At 43.7% G+C, this 12,837-nt stretch overlaps 2 protein-coding genes across 3 annotated transcripts in view; both read right to left on the bottom strand.

Annotated features, from left to right (window-relative positions):
• Nucleotides 1-11,485, bottom strand: part of LOC137428058 (olfactomedin-like protein 3A) — a 122,786-nt gene extending 111,301 nt beyond the window's left edge. The window contains exon 1 of one of the 2 annotated variants that reach the window (XM_068117999.2): nucleotides 11,070-11,485. In XM_068117999.2, the coding sequence (XP_067974100.2) occupies nucleotides 11,070-11,189 (120 nt within the window). In that variant the 5' untranslated portion in view covers nucleotides 11,190-11,485. Of the gene's footprint in view, nucleotides 1-10,977 lie in introns of both variants that reach the window. The other variant, XM_078776818.1, reaches the window with a different exon arrangement.
• Nucleotides 1-12,837, bottom strand: part of LOC137428074 (protein mono-ADP-ribosyltransferase PARP12) — a 1,016,466-nt gene that overhangs the window by 901,243 nt on the left and 102,386 nt on the right. The window lies entirely within an intron of this gene.

Raw genomic sequence — 12,837 nt, 5'->3', positions numbered from 1 at the left:
TGACGGTGGGACAAAAGGAATTAGGGGAACAAGTGGAGAAGAACACTGCGGTAATCGTGGGGTTGAAGGCGACACAGAAAGAGATATAAAAAAAAGAACTCATAGCGACAAAGAGGGAATGTCCGATGGTACATGAGGGGTTGACAAAGAGGTTGGACGAGGTAACAGAGGCAATGGAGACGAAAGAACGGGAAGTAAGGACGCACATAGAAACGACCAAGGTGGCATTAGAGGAAGAAATTGAGGGAGCGCACCGGGAAATAAAAGAGGTGAAGCAAAAATTAGAGGAAGTGGAAGAGGGGGTGAGTGAAATTAAGAAAAGACGGACGGAAACTAAGAGGGAGATAAAGGAGGAAGTGATGGAATATGTATATATATAAACATTGTTTGTTCACGGCATTAGAAAAATTGGGGTTTTAGGAGGTATATGGGGTTGGGGGAGGAAGGGTTGCCCCCCAAAACAGGGGTAGAAATTTTGGTGTGTGTGATTTTGCATTCAAGAGACAAAAAATGTTTAAAAACAAAAAACAAAAAATGTGCAAAAACACATCCTTGCAACTATAGACCAATCAGCCTGCTCCCAATCATCAACAAGGTCATGGAATCCATCATCACTTCTGATATCAAATCCTTCCTCTTCTCCGATGGCTTGATCTCGGATCATCAGTTTGGATTCAGACCTGGTCATTCTACTCTGGACATGTTGCTTCTGCTGTCTCAACAATGGATGGAGGTCCTCAACGCCAAACAGGAAATCAGAGCTGTCTCCCTTGACATATCACGTCCTTCGATACGGTCTGGCACCCAGCTCTGCTCACCAAACTCTCCTCCAATGGTATCCATAGATATCTCCACACATGGCTTGTGGACTTCCTCTCTGGTCGCAGTCAACGTGTGACTCTGAATGGAATTCTTTCATGTCCCTTTCCTTTTCAGGCTGGCGTTCCCCAAGGCAGTGTTCTGGGCCCTGTGCTTTTTCTGGTCTTCATTAATGATCTCTCTAACTCTCTGGAAAATCCTCTCTATCTCTTTGCTAATGACTCCACTCTTTGCCGCTCAATATATCAACCCTCAGATCAGCAGGGAGCAGCCTCCTCACTCTCTGCAGACCTGAACAAAATCACAAACTGATCAAACAAGTGGACCATGTCTTTCAATCCTGACAAATCTCACACTATGTCTCTCCGAAAAGACTGACTGGAAAACCCTCCCATCTACTTTCTGAACAATCTTCTTGCAGAAGTTCTCTCTCAAGCTTTTGGGTCTCAATATCTGCCATGATCTATCCTGGGAAAACTACATTTCCAAGCTGGCCTCCAAAGCCAGTCGCCATCTGGGCATCCTCCATTGCGCGAGGTCCTTTCTGGGCACTTCTGAGTTCAGAAAGCTGAAGGCCTATCACTCTCTCACCCCAGGCAGTTTGGTGGTCTTTCTGTCTTCTACCGACTCCTCTCCAGCCGAACACATCCAGCTCTGTCTGTGCTCTGCCCCGCAAATTTTCCTGCAGAATGCACAAGATCTGCCATCAACCCTCTTCTGGTGAAACTGCCAAAATCAAGACTCTCTGCTCACCTTCACTCCTTCATTCCTCTTTTCCCCGCCTCTGAAACAAACTCCCTCACTCTCTTCAATCCCACTCTTCCCTCCAGGTCTTAAAAACAGCTGTTCAACACCATCTCTTATCTTGCCCCATCCAAAACCTTGATCTTTTCTACCCCCGTTAAAACACCCCAAATCCACCTCTTTCAATCTCCAATTTCTTTCCTGAAATTCCTAGTTGTATCAATTTGTTTTACACCGTGTACCACTTCCTTACCCCCCTACCCCCACCGGCCCTCTCTCTTCCACAGATATACCGACGTTCCTGTTCTCTGTTGTTATTGTGCTTATATGTTTTCCTCTCTCTCCCCCTCTTGTCTCCCACTCTTTTTTATTTATTGTATGTTTTATGGGTCTGTGTCTGTTATTGTGGGTAACGTGTTAGCTCTTACACGAGCCTCGACTCTGTAACTTGTAAAAAAAAAAAAAAAAGAGATGTGATTTTGTCAATTGGCATTGTGCACACACCCGATATGTTGATTACTATTACTTTGTTGTGAAGCCTAGTTCTCAACAAGATGTCCAATGAGCCTCGAAAATTGGTCCACTATGTGATATAAATCGACCATTGCGATCTTCATTTCGACAGCCGTGGACAGTGATGTCATATAATGTGCACATATCCGAGGAACTAAGGTTACCTGATGCACACTTAGCAAGCCTTTCTGGTGAGGGATCGATACCATAACATGCAGGAGCAGAAGGCCAAACATAAGAAGCATGATCTGCAAGACTATACGAGGCATCTATTCCACCCGTTTGTCGGTTCAGTGTTTATATACACGGTATTTCAAAAAGTTTTGGGACAGAACTCCCAAACGTGAAATGAACCCTTCAAACCTGCAGTGTGAATTTTTCACCACACTACAAAGCTGCACTATAAAGTTGGCCTATCGAGACAATGTGCCAGCTTTGATGCAATACAATTCTGAGAGCTCTTACACCCACCTGCATGACAATGCACTTTGCCATACAAGTTTGTGAGAAATTGCCTTGAGGGGGGAAAAAGACATTGAAAACCTGCAGTGTTCAATCCAGACACTGATTTGCCCTAACAAAACACTCTGGGAGATATTGGAATGTTGACTGAGCTTTCTGTCTGTCAACAGACCATGCTGCACCATCAGAGAAATGCACTTAGTTTGAAGCACAAATGGCTAAATATTATACCTGATATCGAATAAAACTTTGTACAAAGTATGAGGGGCAATGACACCACATTGAAAATCAAATCAATGGTTGTGAATTAATAGCCCTGCATGTTTTCCCACTGTCTCAATTGTTCTGGTGATCATAGTAATATGGAAATGTGGCATATGCATGTACGATTATGTATGTATGTACATACAGTCGTGGCCAAAAATATTGGCACCCTTGCACATTTTTCAAATAATACACCATTTCCTCCAGAAAATTGTTGAAATTAAAAAATATTTTGGTATCCACATATGTATTTCATTGGTTTGCAGTGGAACAAAACAAGAAACGCTGAAAAAATTACGATCTTACCTTATTCGACACAGAAATCCTAAAATGGCCCAGACAATATTGTTGGCACCTTTTAGAAGTTGTTAGAAATAATTATATTTCAAGCAGGTGATTCTCCTTTACTTTGGAATTGTACTCACCTATGGTGAGTTTCAGGTGCCTGCAATATAAAAATCACTCATTCAACCATTTTGAATAGAGAAAAGGAGTCATTCTCTGGTTTTGTGTCACTGTGTGTAACGCAATGAGCAGGGAGAAAAGAAGGAAAACCAGATAATTCTCTGAGGAGGTCAGACACAAGATTGTAGCCATGCATGGACAATCTCAAAGCTACAAGTCCATCTCCAGAGACCTTGATGTTCCTGTGTCCACCGTACGCAATGTTATCAGGAGGTTTAAGGCCCAGGGCACTGAATCCAACGTCCCTGGACGTGGCCGCAATAGAAATCTTGATCGAAGGTTGCAGTGAAGGATTGTTTGAATGGTGGAGAAAGCAACTCGATCACCTGCCAAACAGATTCAAGCTGACCTTCAGACACGAGGTACAACAATTTCAACTTGCACAATCCATCACCAACTTGATGAAAGGAGGTTCTATGGTAGGAGACCCAGGAAGACCCCACTGCTGAGAGAGAGACATAAGAAAGCCCGACTAGAATTTCCCATAACACACCTGAACGAGCCACAGTCCTTCTGTGGACAGGTGAGACCAAGTTAGAGCTTTTTGGTAAATCACATCATCTCTATGTTTATAGAAAACAAAATGAAGCCTTCAAATAAAAAAACACCTTTCCCACAGTCAAACATGGAGTAGGTTCCGTGATGTTTTGCAGTTGCTGGGCTGCCTCTGGCACTGGGTGCCTTGAATGTGTGCATGGCATCATGAAATCAGGAAGATTACCAAGGCATTTTGGAGCGCAATGTTCAACCCAGTGTCAGAAAGATGGGTCTCCATCGAAGGGTCATGTGTCTTGCAGCAGGACAATGACCCCAAACACACTTCAAAAAACACCCAGGAATGGTTCAAGACGAAACGCTAGACTGTTCTGAAGTGGCCAGCAATGAGTCCAGATCAAAATCCCATTGAACACCTGCGGGGAGATCTGAAAACAGTAGTTGGGAGAAGGCACCCTTCAAAACTGGGAGAACTGGAGGAGTTTGCACAAGAAGAGTGGGGCAAACTACCAGTAGAGAGGTGCAGGAAGCTCATTCATGGCTATAGGAAGCGCTTGACTGCAGTTATTTTGTCCAAAAGCTTTTTTTTCTTTTTCTTTTTTTTGTATACTGAATCGAGGCTCGTGAAAGAGCTAACATTTACTTCACAAACAAATCAACCAGACAAACAAAATATATAAAAAGAGGGAGCGGAAGACAAGATGGGGAGAGAAGGGGAAGCACACAAACACAACATTTGAGAGCAGGGAGATGTGTGGAAGGGAGAGGGCTTGGGGGGAGGAGGCGTGGGAAGGGTGGGGGGGGGGGGGGAGGGAGAAGTATAAAACACAAGGACACCAAGGACTTCCAGGACAGAAGTTGGTATTTCAAAAAAGTGGAATTGGGGTGAAATTAGCGGGGGTAGAAAAGATCAAGGTTTTGGATGGGGGAAGATAAGAGATGGTGGTGAACAGCTGTTTTAAAGACCTGGAGGGTGGAGTGGGATTGAAGAGAGTGAGGGAGTTTGTTCCAGAGGCGGGAGAAAAGAGGAATGAAGGAGTGAAGGTGAGCAGAGAGTCTTGATTTTGGCAGTCTAACCATAAGAGGGTTGCAGGCAGATCTTGTGCGACCTGTCGGAATATTTGCGGGACAGAGCACAGAGAGAGAGCTGGGGGGGCAAGGCCAGAGAGGAGTCGGTAGAAGACGGAAAGACCACCAACCTGCCTGCGGTGAGTGAGTGAGAGGCCCTTGGAGTTAGCTTCATCGCGGGAGATTCCAATGATTCTGAATGCTTTGGTTTCAACAGCGTGAAGACGAGCTAGGTGTGAGGCAGGAGCACCAGCCCAGAGGGGAGAGCAGTATTCCATTGAGCTGCGGATGAAAGCCTTGTATGTGGTGAGGAGCTCAGGTGTGCCAAGGAAGGACTTTGCACGACGGAGGATGCCCAGTCGGCGACTGGCCTTGGAGGCCAGATTTGAAATGTGGTTTTCCCAGGAAAGATCATGGCAGATAGTGAGACCCAAAAGCTTGAGTGACAGAACTTCTTGGAGAGGATTATTCAGAAAGTGGATGGGAGGGTTGTCCATTCGGTCTTTTCGGAGAGACATCGTAAGAGTGTGAGATTTGTCAGGATTGAAAGACATGTTCCACTTGTTTGCCCCGTCTGTGATTTTGTCCAGGTCTGCAGAGAGTGAGGAGGCTGCAGACTGCCGATCTGAGGGATGAAGAATGGAGCAACAGAGAGTAGAGTCATCAGCAAAGAGATAGAGAGGATTTTCAAAAGAGTCAAAAAGCTGTTCAAAGCTGTGCTATAGTATCAAGTCTCGGGTGTCAATAATTTTGTCAATGCCATTTCTTTTTATTTTCTGATTTAAAAGGATATATTAAGTTCTGAATTAAAAACAACGGTTCTGTAATATTAACAGTGAAATAAATAATTGTGGAGACCAAATACTTTTGTCAATTTCAACTTATTTTTGGAGAAAATTGTCAGTTATTTGAAAAAAGTGCAAAGGTGCTAATATTTTTGGCCAAGACTGTATGTTTATGTATGTATGTACGTACTGTATGTGTGTGCATATGTATGTATATGTGTATGTATGTAGGTATGTTTGTATATATGTGTCTGCATGTATGTGTGTATGTATGTATATGTGTTTGTATATATGTGTATGTATGTGCATATATGTGTTTGTGTGCATGTATGTGTGCATGTATGTGTGTGTATGTATACTATGTATATGTGTGGTATGTATATATATATATGTGTGTATGTGTGCATCTATGTGTGTATGCAGGTAGACAAAACTCCAAGGATTGCATTTTTCATAAATTAAAATGAGTGCATGACTTTTTGTGGGAAATCAAGTTATAATTAAATTGTAAAGATATATGTGCACACAAAATAATTTATTTTGGAAGTAATTTAATAATGAAACTCTCACATAACATGGTTATATGAGCTGTTTATGAATATATTATCGTATTGACGCAGAGCCGTCTTAGACGGGCACTTCAGCTGCTTTAGATGAAGCTTCAAGGCAAAGCAATGGATTTTACCGCATCGTGAAATTGCACTTTTAACACGAAGGCTGCGTTTGAAAGGGTAGCACCGAATTGGTTGGTGCACTTGGCTTCGAGTTGCTAGTCCAGGTTCGATATTGGCCAGACTTAAACTGTCGTCTTCTCTTCATGAGGGACACCATGGTATTTTTGACTGTGACTGCCCACTCACTATTTGTTGCTGTCATCACTATATCATATAAATATATATATATATATGTATATATACACACACACACACACACACACACACACACACACACACACACACACACACATATATATATATATATATATACATACATATAGATATATATATACATATAGATATACATCGCCGTCTTCGGTGACGTGTGCACCTCAAATTTGGAACCCTCCCGGCCCCTCGTACTTCGGCTTCACGACCGCAACAATATATATTCCCAATCATCGATCCCGGGTTCATCGACGTACAAAGGGGGGTTTATGCCCCGTTCCCCCACGAACTCCGGGTTCACTGAGGCCGCCGTCCATGACTATGAAACTCGAGATTGATGGATTGCTAAGCAATTCCGATCGCCAATCTCCCAGTCACGCGTCGAAGAGTTTACTGGTCAATATTCCCAAATACCTTCAAGACACGTGAACAGAGAAACCGGGGATCGAACCCTCACTTTCACACACCTTATTCAAATGCGTGCAGAGCAGATTTGCATGGTGTGGAAAGCGGCGTTACCTGACGTGATTTATGAACCCGATTCAAGCCAAATTCGGTCTCGGATGATGCTAGGCCAATGGAGAAAGGACGTTCCGAACAGGTTGGAAAGGAATCAAATGTACAGCCTTTTATTTTGAAGGCACAGAGAATAGACAAAAGATACAGCTTATCAATTCTTACCTATCATAAACCCCACTGGCGCTTTCACACTCCCACACACGCAGGGGAAAAGACACTGGTTATTATCGTATCGATGTACATGCTTGGATTGCCTCGCTTGGGGCCACGTGGTCTGGTGTGCGCAGCTCGCAGCTCGATCGTGACATGCAGCCTGGACGAGGTCAGGTCCGAAGGACGAACCGCTGCCTCAAAGTCGGCACAGACGAACTTCAGCACAGGTTGGACAAGCTGCCACGCAGGCAGACAAACTTCAGCTCAGGTGAGTCGTGTAGAAAGCCAATGCTTGCAGGTCAGCTGGATGGCACAAGAGATCGGCGAAGAACGATGGGTCTCGGGCGTTGCCGCAAAAAGCAAGAGAGAACTGAGCAGGAGGTCGTCGACGTGGCGAGGCGAAAATGCAAGAGCACTATCGTCGGCGAGGCAGAGTTCAAGAGGGGTGTCGTCCATGTGGAAAAATCCAAAGCAAGAGTTCAGAACAGGAGGTCGTAGCACAGCCAAATCCCAAAGCAAAGAGAGATGTCGTCCTGTGCGCTATGAAATCAAAGCGCAAAGAGAGAGATGTCGTCCTGTGCTCTGCGAAATCCAAGAACAAAGAGAGAGATGTCGTCCTGTGCGCTGCGAAATCCAAGAGCAAGAGGTCAAAAATGCGATCCACGTGGGCTTTTCCCAGATCCGCCCACGCATGCAAAAATGTTCCACAGCCTCCCATTGGCTGAGGCTTGTCGCATCATGGTGACGGGTTTCCGGCTCGCCATTGGTCACGTGGGCTTTTGGCCACGCCTTTCCGCACATTAGTAATGGCTTCCCCCAGCCACACGAAGGCTTGACATCCTGCCTACTCAACGCATATTTGGTCTTTATTACTACACAATGGGAAAGGGCTAATCTTTACATTCAATAGAAAATAACTAACTACTGCAGGATACATGTTGTCATGCAACGAACTATAGGGGGTTTGCCTTTATGGCATAACCGCAACAATATATGTATATAACTATAATTCACTAAATGTCCGTCCATCCGTCTGTCTGTCCGTTCGAAGGTCATGCAAAAACAGCTGAACCGATCGCAACGATATTTTGGGTGGGTAATCCTAGGACCCCCTGGACTAAAATAGGCTGTATTGTTCTTCCAATTTTTCCAATTTTTCCAATTTGCAAGGTTTTTCCAAACACAATGGAATAATATTTACCGATATGAACAGTGATGTGGCTTTTGTTGAAATTATACGTACCAGGAGAGAGTACATCGACTCCTGACGAACTCTTCCTATATAAACGTGTGGCTCCGAAGTAACATGGCAGCATGTGCAAAGCGACTGAGAAAGACGTCCAGCGGCTGCTTCCGTTTTGCAGAATTGAATCATTTTCAAAATGGGCGCCATGTACTGTTTAGATTTTGATGATTTGCGTGTGATATGATTCAACGGATGTTTATATGAATCGTTTAAAATAAAAAAAAGCGTTCAATTTCTGATATTTTGCCTTTTTATTTTTGCCTCCCAATTAAAGTCCCACCCGTAGGGCGGGTACCGTTGCTGGTATACATAATTTATTGAGTGGATGCACATTTGATGTGTGTTCAATTATAAATCTGTCTGGCTGGCTACATCATCACTGATGGGGCTATGCTGTGATTGCAGTGCCCCAATTTATTCAGGCAGAAATTCAGAACACCATGGCCTCTCTTTTCTAAAGATACTGTGAGGTCTCCAATGCCCACAAGTGAATGGTAGCAGATGGTAGCAGATGGCTGATAGCTCCATAAAAGGTTTCAACAGATACATTCAAAGAAGTGCAAACTTTTTCCGAGAAGTTCTGGAAAAGTAATTTTGACCAAACATGTGTTGTAATTGGTCTGGCAGAATAGCTTAGAGGTCTGAACTGTCTAGCCTGGGTTCGAATCTCATACCAGCTATAAATTGTTGCCAAGTGTTTCACAGGCAGATGGGGCATCAGTGTGTGTGTCATTCATCAGATGGACGTTAAACTGTGAATCCTGTCTGCTGGTATTAGTTGGTGGACGTTAAAGATTCCATGGTGTCCTTCGTGAAGCGTCGGTGAGTTATCAGCGGCACCTTCAACAAATCATATTCCTGCCCTGACTACCATTGAGAATGCCATGGCAAACCTCCTAGTGTAATCCTTTCTGTGGGACTGCTTTGACAGCACTGAGTCTGCCTTCAGGACCGAGTACCAGAATTAGTATTACGAGATGAAGTGCCCATCTATGACGACGGATCCACGTAGATACCATAAATATTCTATTTTGGCTCAGGTTACCATACTCTGTGATAGTTACCCTGCTCTCGCGAAGCGAAAAGCAGGGTTAGGCATTCGGGTACGTGCGTACGTGTGGCGTGTCTGCATTAAAAAAATTAATGTTCTCGGCAGTCCGATAAACACGAAATTTTACAGTGGGAGCGCTTCCGCCTGTGGAATTATTTTACTCAGAATTATGACGTCATAGGTCACTTGGTACGGATGCCATCTTGGAAAAACGTTACACCTCTATGTCTCCCAAACCGCTCAATGTAAAAAGTTGAAACAAGGCTCATTGTCAAGTACTCCCCATGGGGAATAAGATATGTTGATGATGATGTCATCGGTGCCTTCGTTATGACGTCATATTTTGACAAGTACAATGCTTGATCTGATTAGTATGAATTTTTTTTTCCTCTGCAACTGTTAGTCCGATGGACACGAAATTTGTACCATAGGAGCGACTCCTCCTGTAGAATTTTTGATGATAATTATGACGTCATATGTCACGTGGTACAGGTGCCATCTTGGAAAAAACTGAAAAACGTTGCACCTCTATATCTCTTAAACTGCTCCATGGAAAAAATTGAAACATGGCTCATTGTCAAGTACTCCACATGGAGAATAACATATGTTAATGATGACATCATCAGTACCTTAATTATGACGTCATAATTCGACAAGTACAATGCTTGATTCGATCAGTATGAATTTTTTTTTGCTCTGCAACTGTTGATCTGATGGACACAAAATTTTCACCATAGAAGCGCATCCTCCTGTAGAAAATTTTAATGATAATTATGACGTCATAGGTCACGTGGTACAGGCGTCATCTTGGAAAAACTGAAAAACGTTGAACTGGAAGAGTTGGCTCGCATCAAGTTGACTGCGCAGGTCAACTCCAACGGAATGAGCATATTCGATGAATACCATCGAGTTGTATTATTTAATTCGTTTCAAAATAAATTATTTTGCATGCACATATATTGTTACAATTTAATTCTAGCTTAATTTCCCCAACAAGTCATGTCATAATTTTGATTTATGAAAAATGCAATCCTTGGAGTTCTGACTACTACCATACATACATACACACATACACATATTTACATACATACATATACATACATACATACATGTTTATTCGTACATACATGCACACATACACATGTTTAAATACACAGACACACACACACGCACACACTGTCTCCTTTGAGCTGTCTTGTCGGAGTTTGATTCTAGGACCGATAATTAACTGTTGGATTGCAGCTTTGTGGGCAGAAACATCGATAAACAAGCTGCAGAGAAGTTTAGTTGCTTGTCTCAACCATCTGCTAACATTTGCTGATCGACATTTAAAAAATCCAGCTGTTTTTTTTATTTCTTTTTTTTTTTGCAAGAGAAGGCCATTTCAAGGTAAATGCCGGCACCAAATTCAAAATTTCCGTCCTGACAAATGCTGGAGGCAATATGAATCCATTGGCATGAGACCTCTGACTGCTTCAGAAGCATTGATGCTTTGGAAAGAGTATGGACCCATCAAAGTTAGGACATGAAATTACGTGGTTATTTGCCAGAAAATCCGCATGCACAAACACAAACCCAATGCGCATTATCGCGGCACGTACCCCCATCGATACGACTTGCTCCTCCAGCTGGGAAATGGTATCCCTCTCGCGCTTTGTCGCGCACGAGGACCACGCGAGCAGCGCGAGGCACAGAGCGGCGCAAGCGCGCGACACCATCATGTCGCCACGGTCAGCGAGCCCGTGATGCGAGGGCAGCGAGGCAACTTGTGCTCGGCTCGACTCTTGAAAACAAATCAACAAACTTTCCCGACCGTTATCCCTTTCCTCCCTCCAAACCACACAATCAATCTATCCGCCCATTCTCTTTTATCAGGGACAAGCCAGTATGTTTAAAAAAAGAATCCCAAAAGTCGCCAGTATCCCCCTACCCTACTACCCCCGCTCTGAAGATATCGCCACGTGGCTGCAAGTCTGTGATATATAACCGATGTCGGAGGCGTACGCCGCTTACTAACATTATTTTCCTGTCTGCGCACTGCTCATACTCGTCTCTTGGTTCCACTTCAACACGATCATCGTGAATAGGCAAAAATCCCCAAATCCTTGTCCTTCCAGCCTCTCTCTGTCTCTCTCTCTCTCAACTTTCTCCTAAATCCTCATCACATTCCTTTATGAGTTTCCAAAAAAGGGCAAACATAGCAAGCAGAGAAAATCAGTGCTAAAGGTGCTTCACATTATTATAACCTGGTGAGAGTTGCTTAAAGAAATGTCTTTTCCTGTACTTTTCCTCTGTCTGCCAGCATTCTTTGGTGGATTGGTTGGTGGTTGGTTTGGCCATCGCACTGTGTCCTTTCCCAAGAGTAGACGAGCTATCAGCCTATCACATGAAACAAATTACAAAATCCTGTGCTGCCTAACTGCTGGGAAGGCAATAGCAAACCACCTAGTATAATCCTTGCCAAGCAGCAAAGGACCTGCCTTCAGCAGAGCACACAAACAATCTTCTCAAACTCTTTCTCTTTTTTTCATTCACAATTGTTATCTTTTCTGATTCTCTACTCTCTTGATGGTGTGTACATCTGTCATGAATGGTGTGCCTCCATTTCTATCTTTCACTTTCCTTCTTCTAATTCTTTCAAATTTAAACATTCTGTCACTACCGATGTGTTTCTTCTACTCACTCCCTATGTACACCTCGAATTAGGCACTCACCAGTGTGAACCTTGACTCACCTCTTCATTTAACCTAGGTTTTTGGGATATGTTTAAAGGTTAAATCAACCCCGTCTGATTGTATATGCTTATTCTGACTCGTTGGAAGAGGGAAAATAAAACATTGAGTAATTTGTATCACATCTTGGTTTGAAAACGGACACATTACGCTTCACGCACAATGGGTGCAGGCTCGATGGATTCGAAATCGCGTTAAATTGCAAGTTGTTGTTGTTGTTTAGCCCCGGACTGTTCTCTCGAAAAAGCCCGTGGCACGGAGACAGCCAATCGATTTCCCAGGAGCGACACAGATATACTCCACATCCAGGACGATGCACCCCCGCCTTCATTAAGGCAGGGCCGAAGACAGAGAGCGAAAACTTCACGGAGTCGAAGAGAGAGCGCGAAAGCGAAAAAGAAAGAGAGAGCGAGAGAGAAAAAAAAAAAAAAAAAAAGAGAGAGAGAGAAAGAAAGAGAGAGAAGAGGAGAAGAAGAGGAGAAGGAGGAGGAGATGAAGAGAGAAGAAGAGGAGAGGAAGAGGAGAGGAAGAGGAGAGGGAGAGAGAGGGAGAGAGAGGGAGAGAGAGGGAGTGAGAGGGAAAGAGAGGGAAAGAGAGGGAAAGAGAGAGAAAGAGATAGAAAGAGAGAGAAGAGAGA

The sequence above is a fragment of the Myxine glutinosa genome, chromosome 1, assembly GCF_964187855.1.
Source record: "Myxine glutinosa chromosome 1, kmMyxGlut1.1, whole genome shotgun sequence".
Taxonomy (NCBI): Eukaryota; Metazoa; Chordata; class Myxini; order Myxiniformes; family Myxinidae; genus Myxine; species Myxine glutinosa.
Note: the sequence above shows the minus strand (reverse complement) of the source record. Positions and strands in the feature narration are given on the sequence as shown.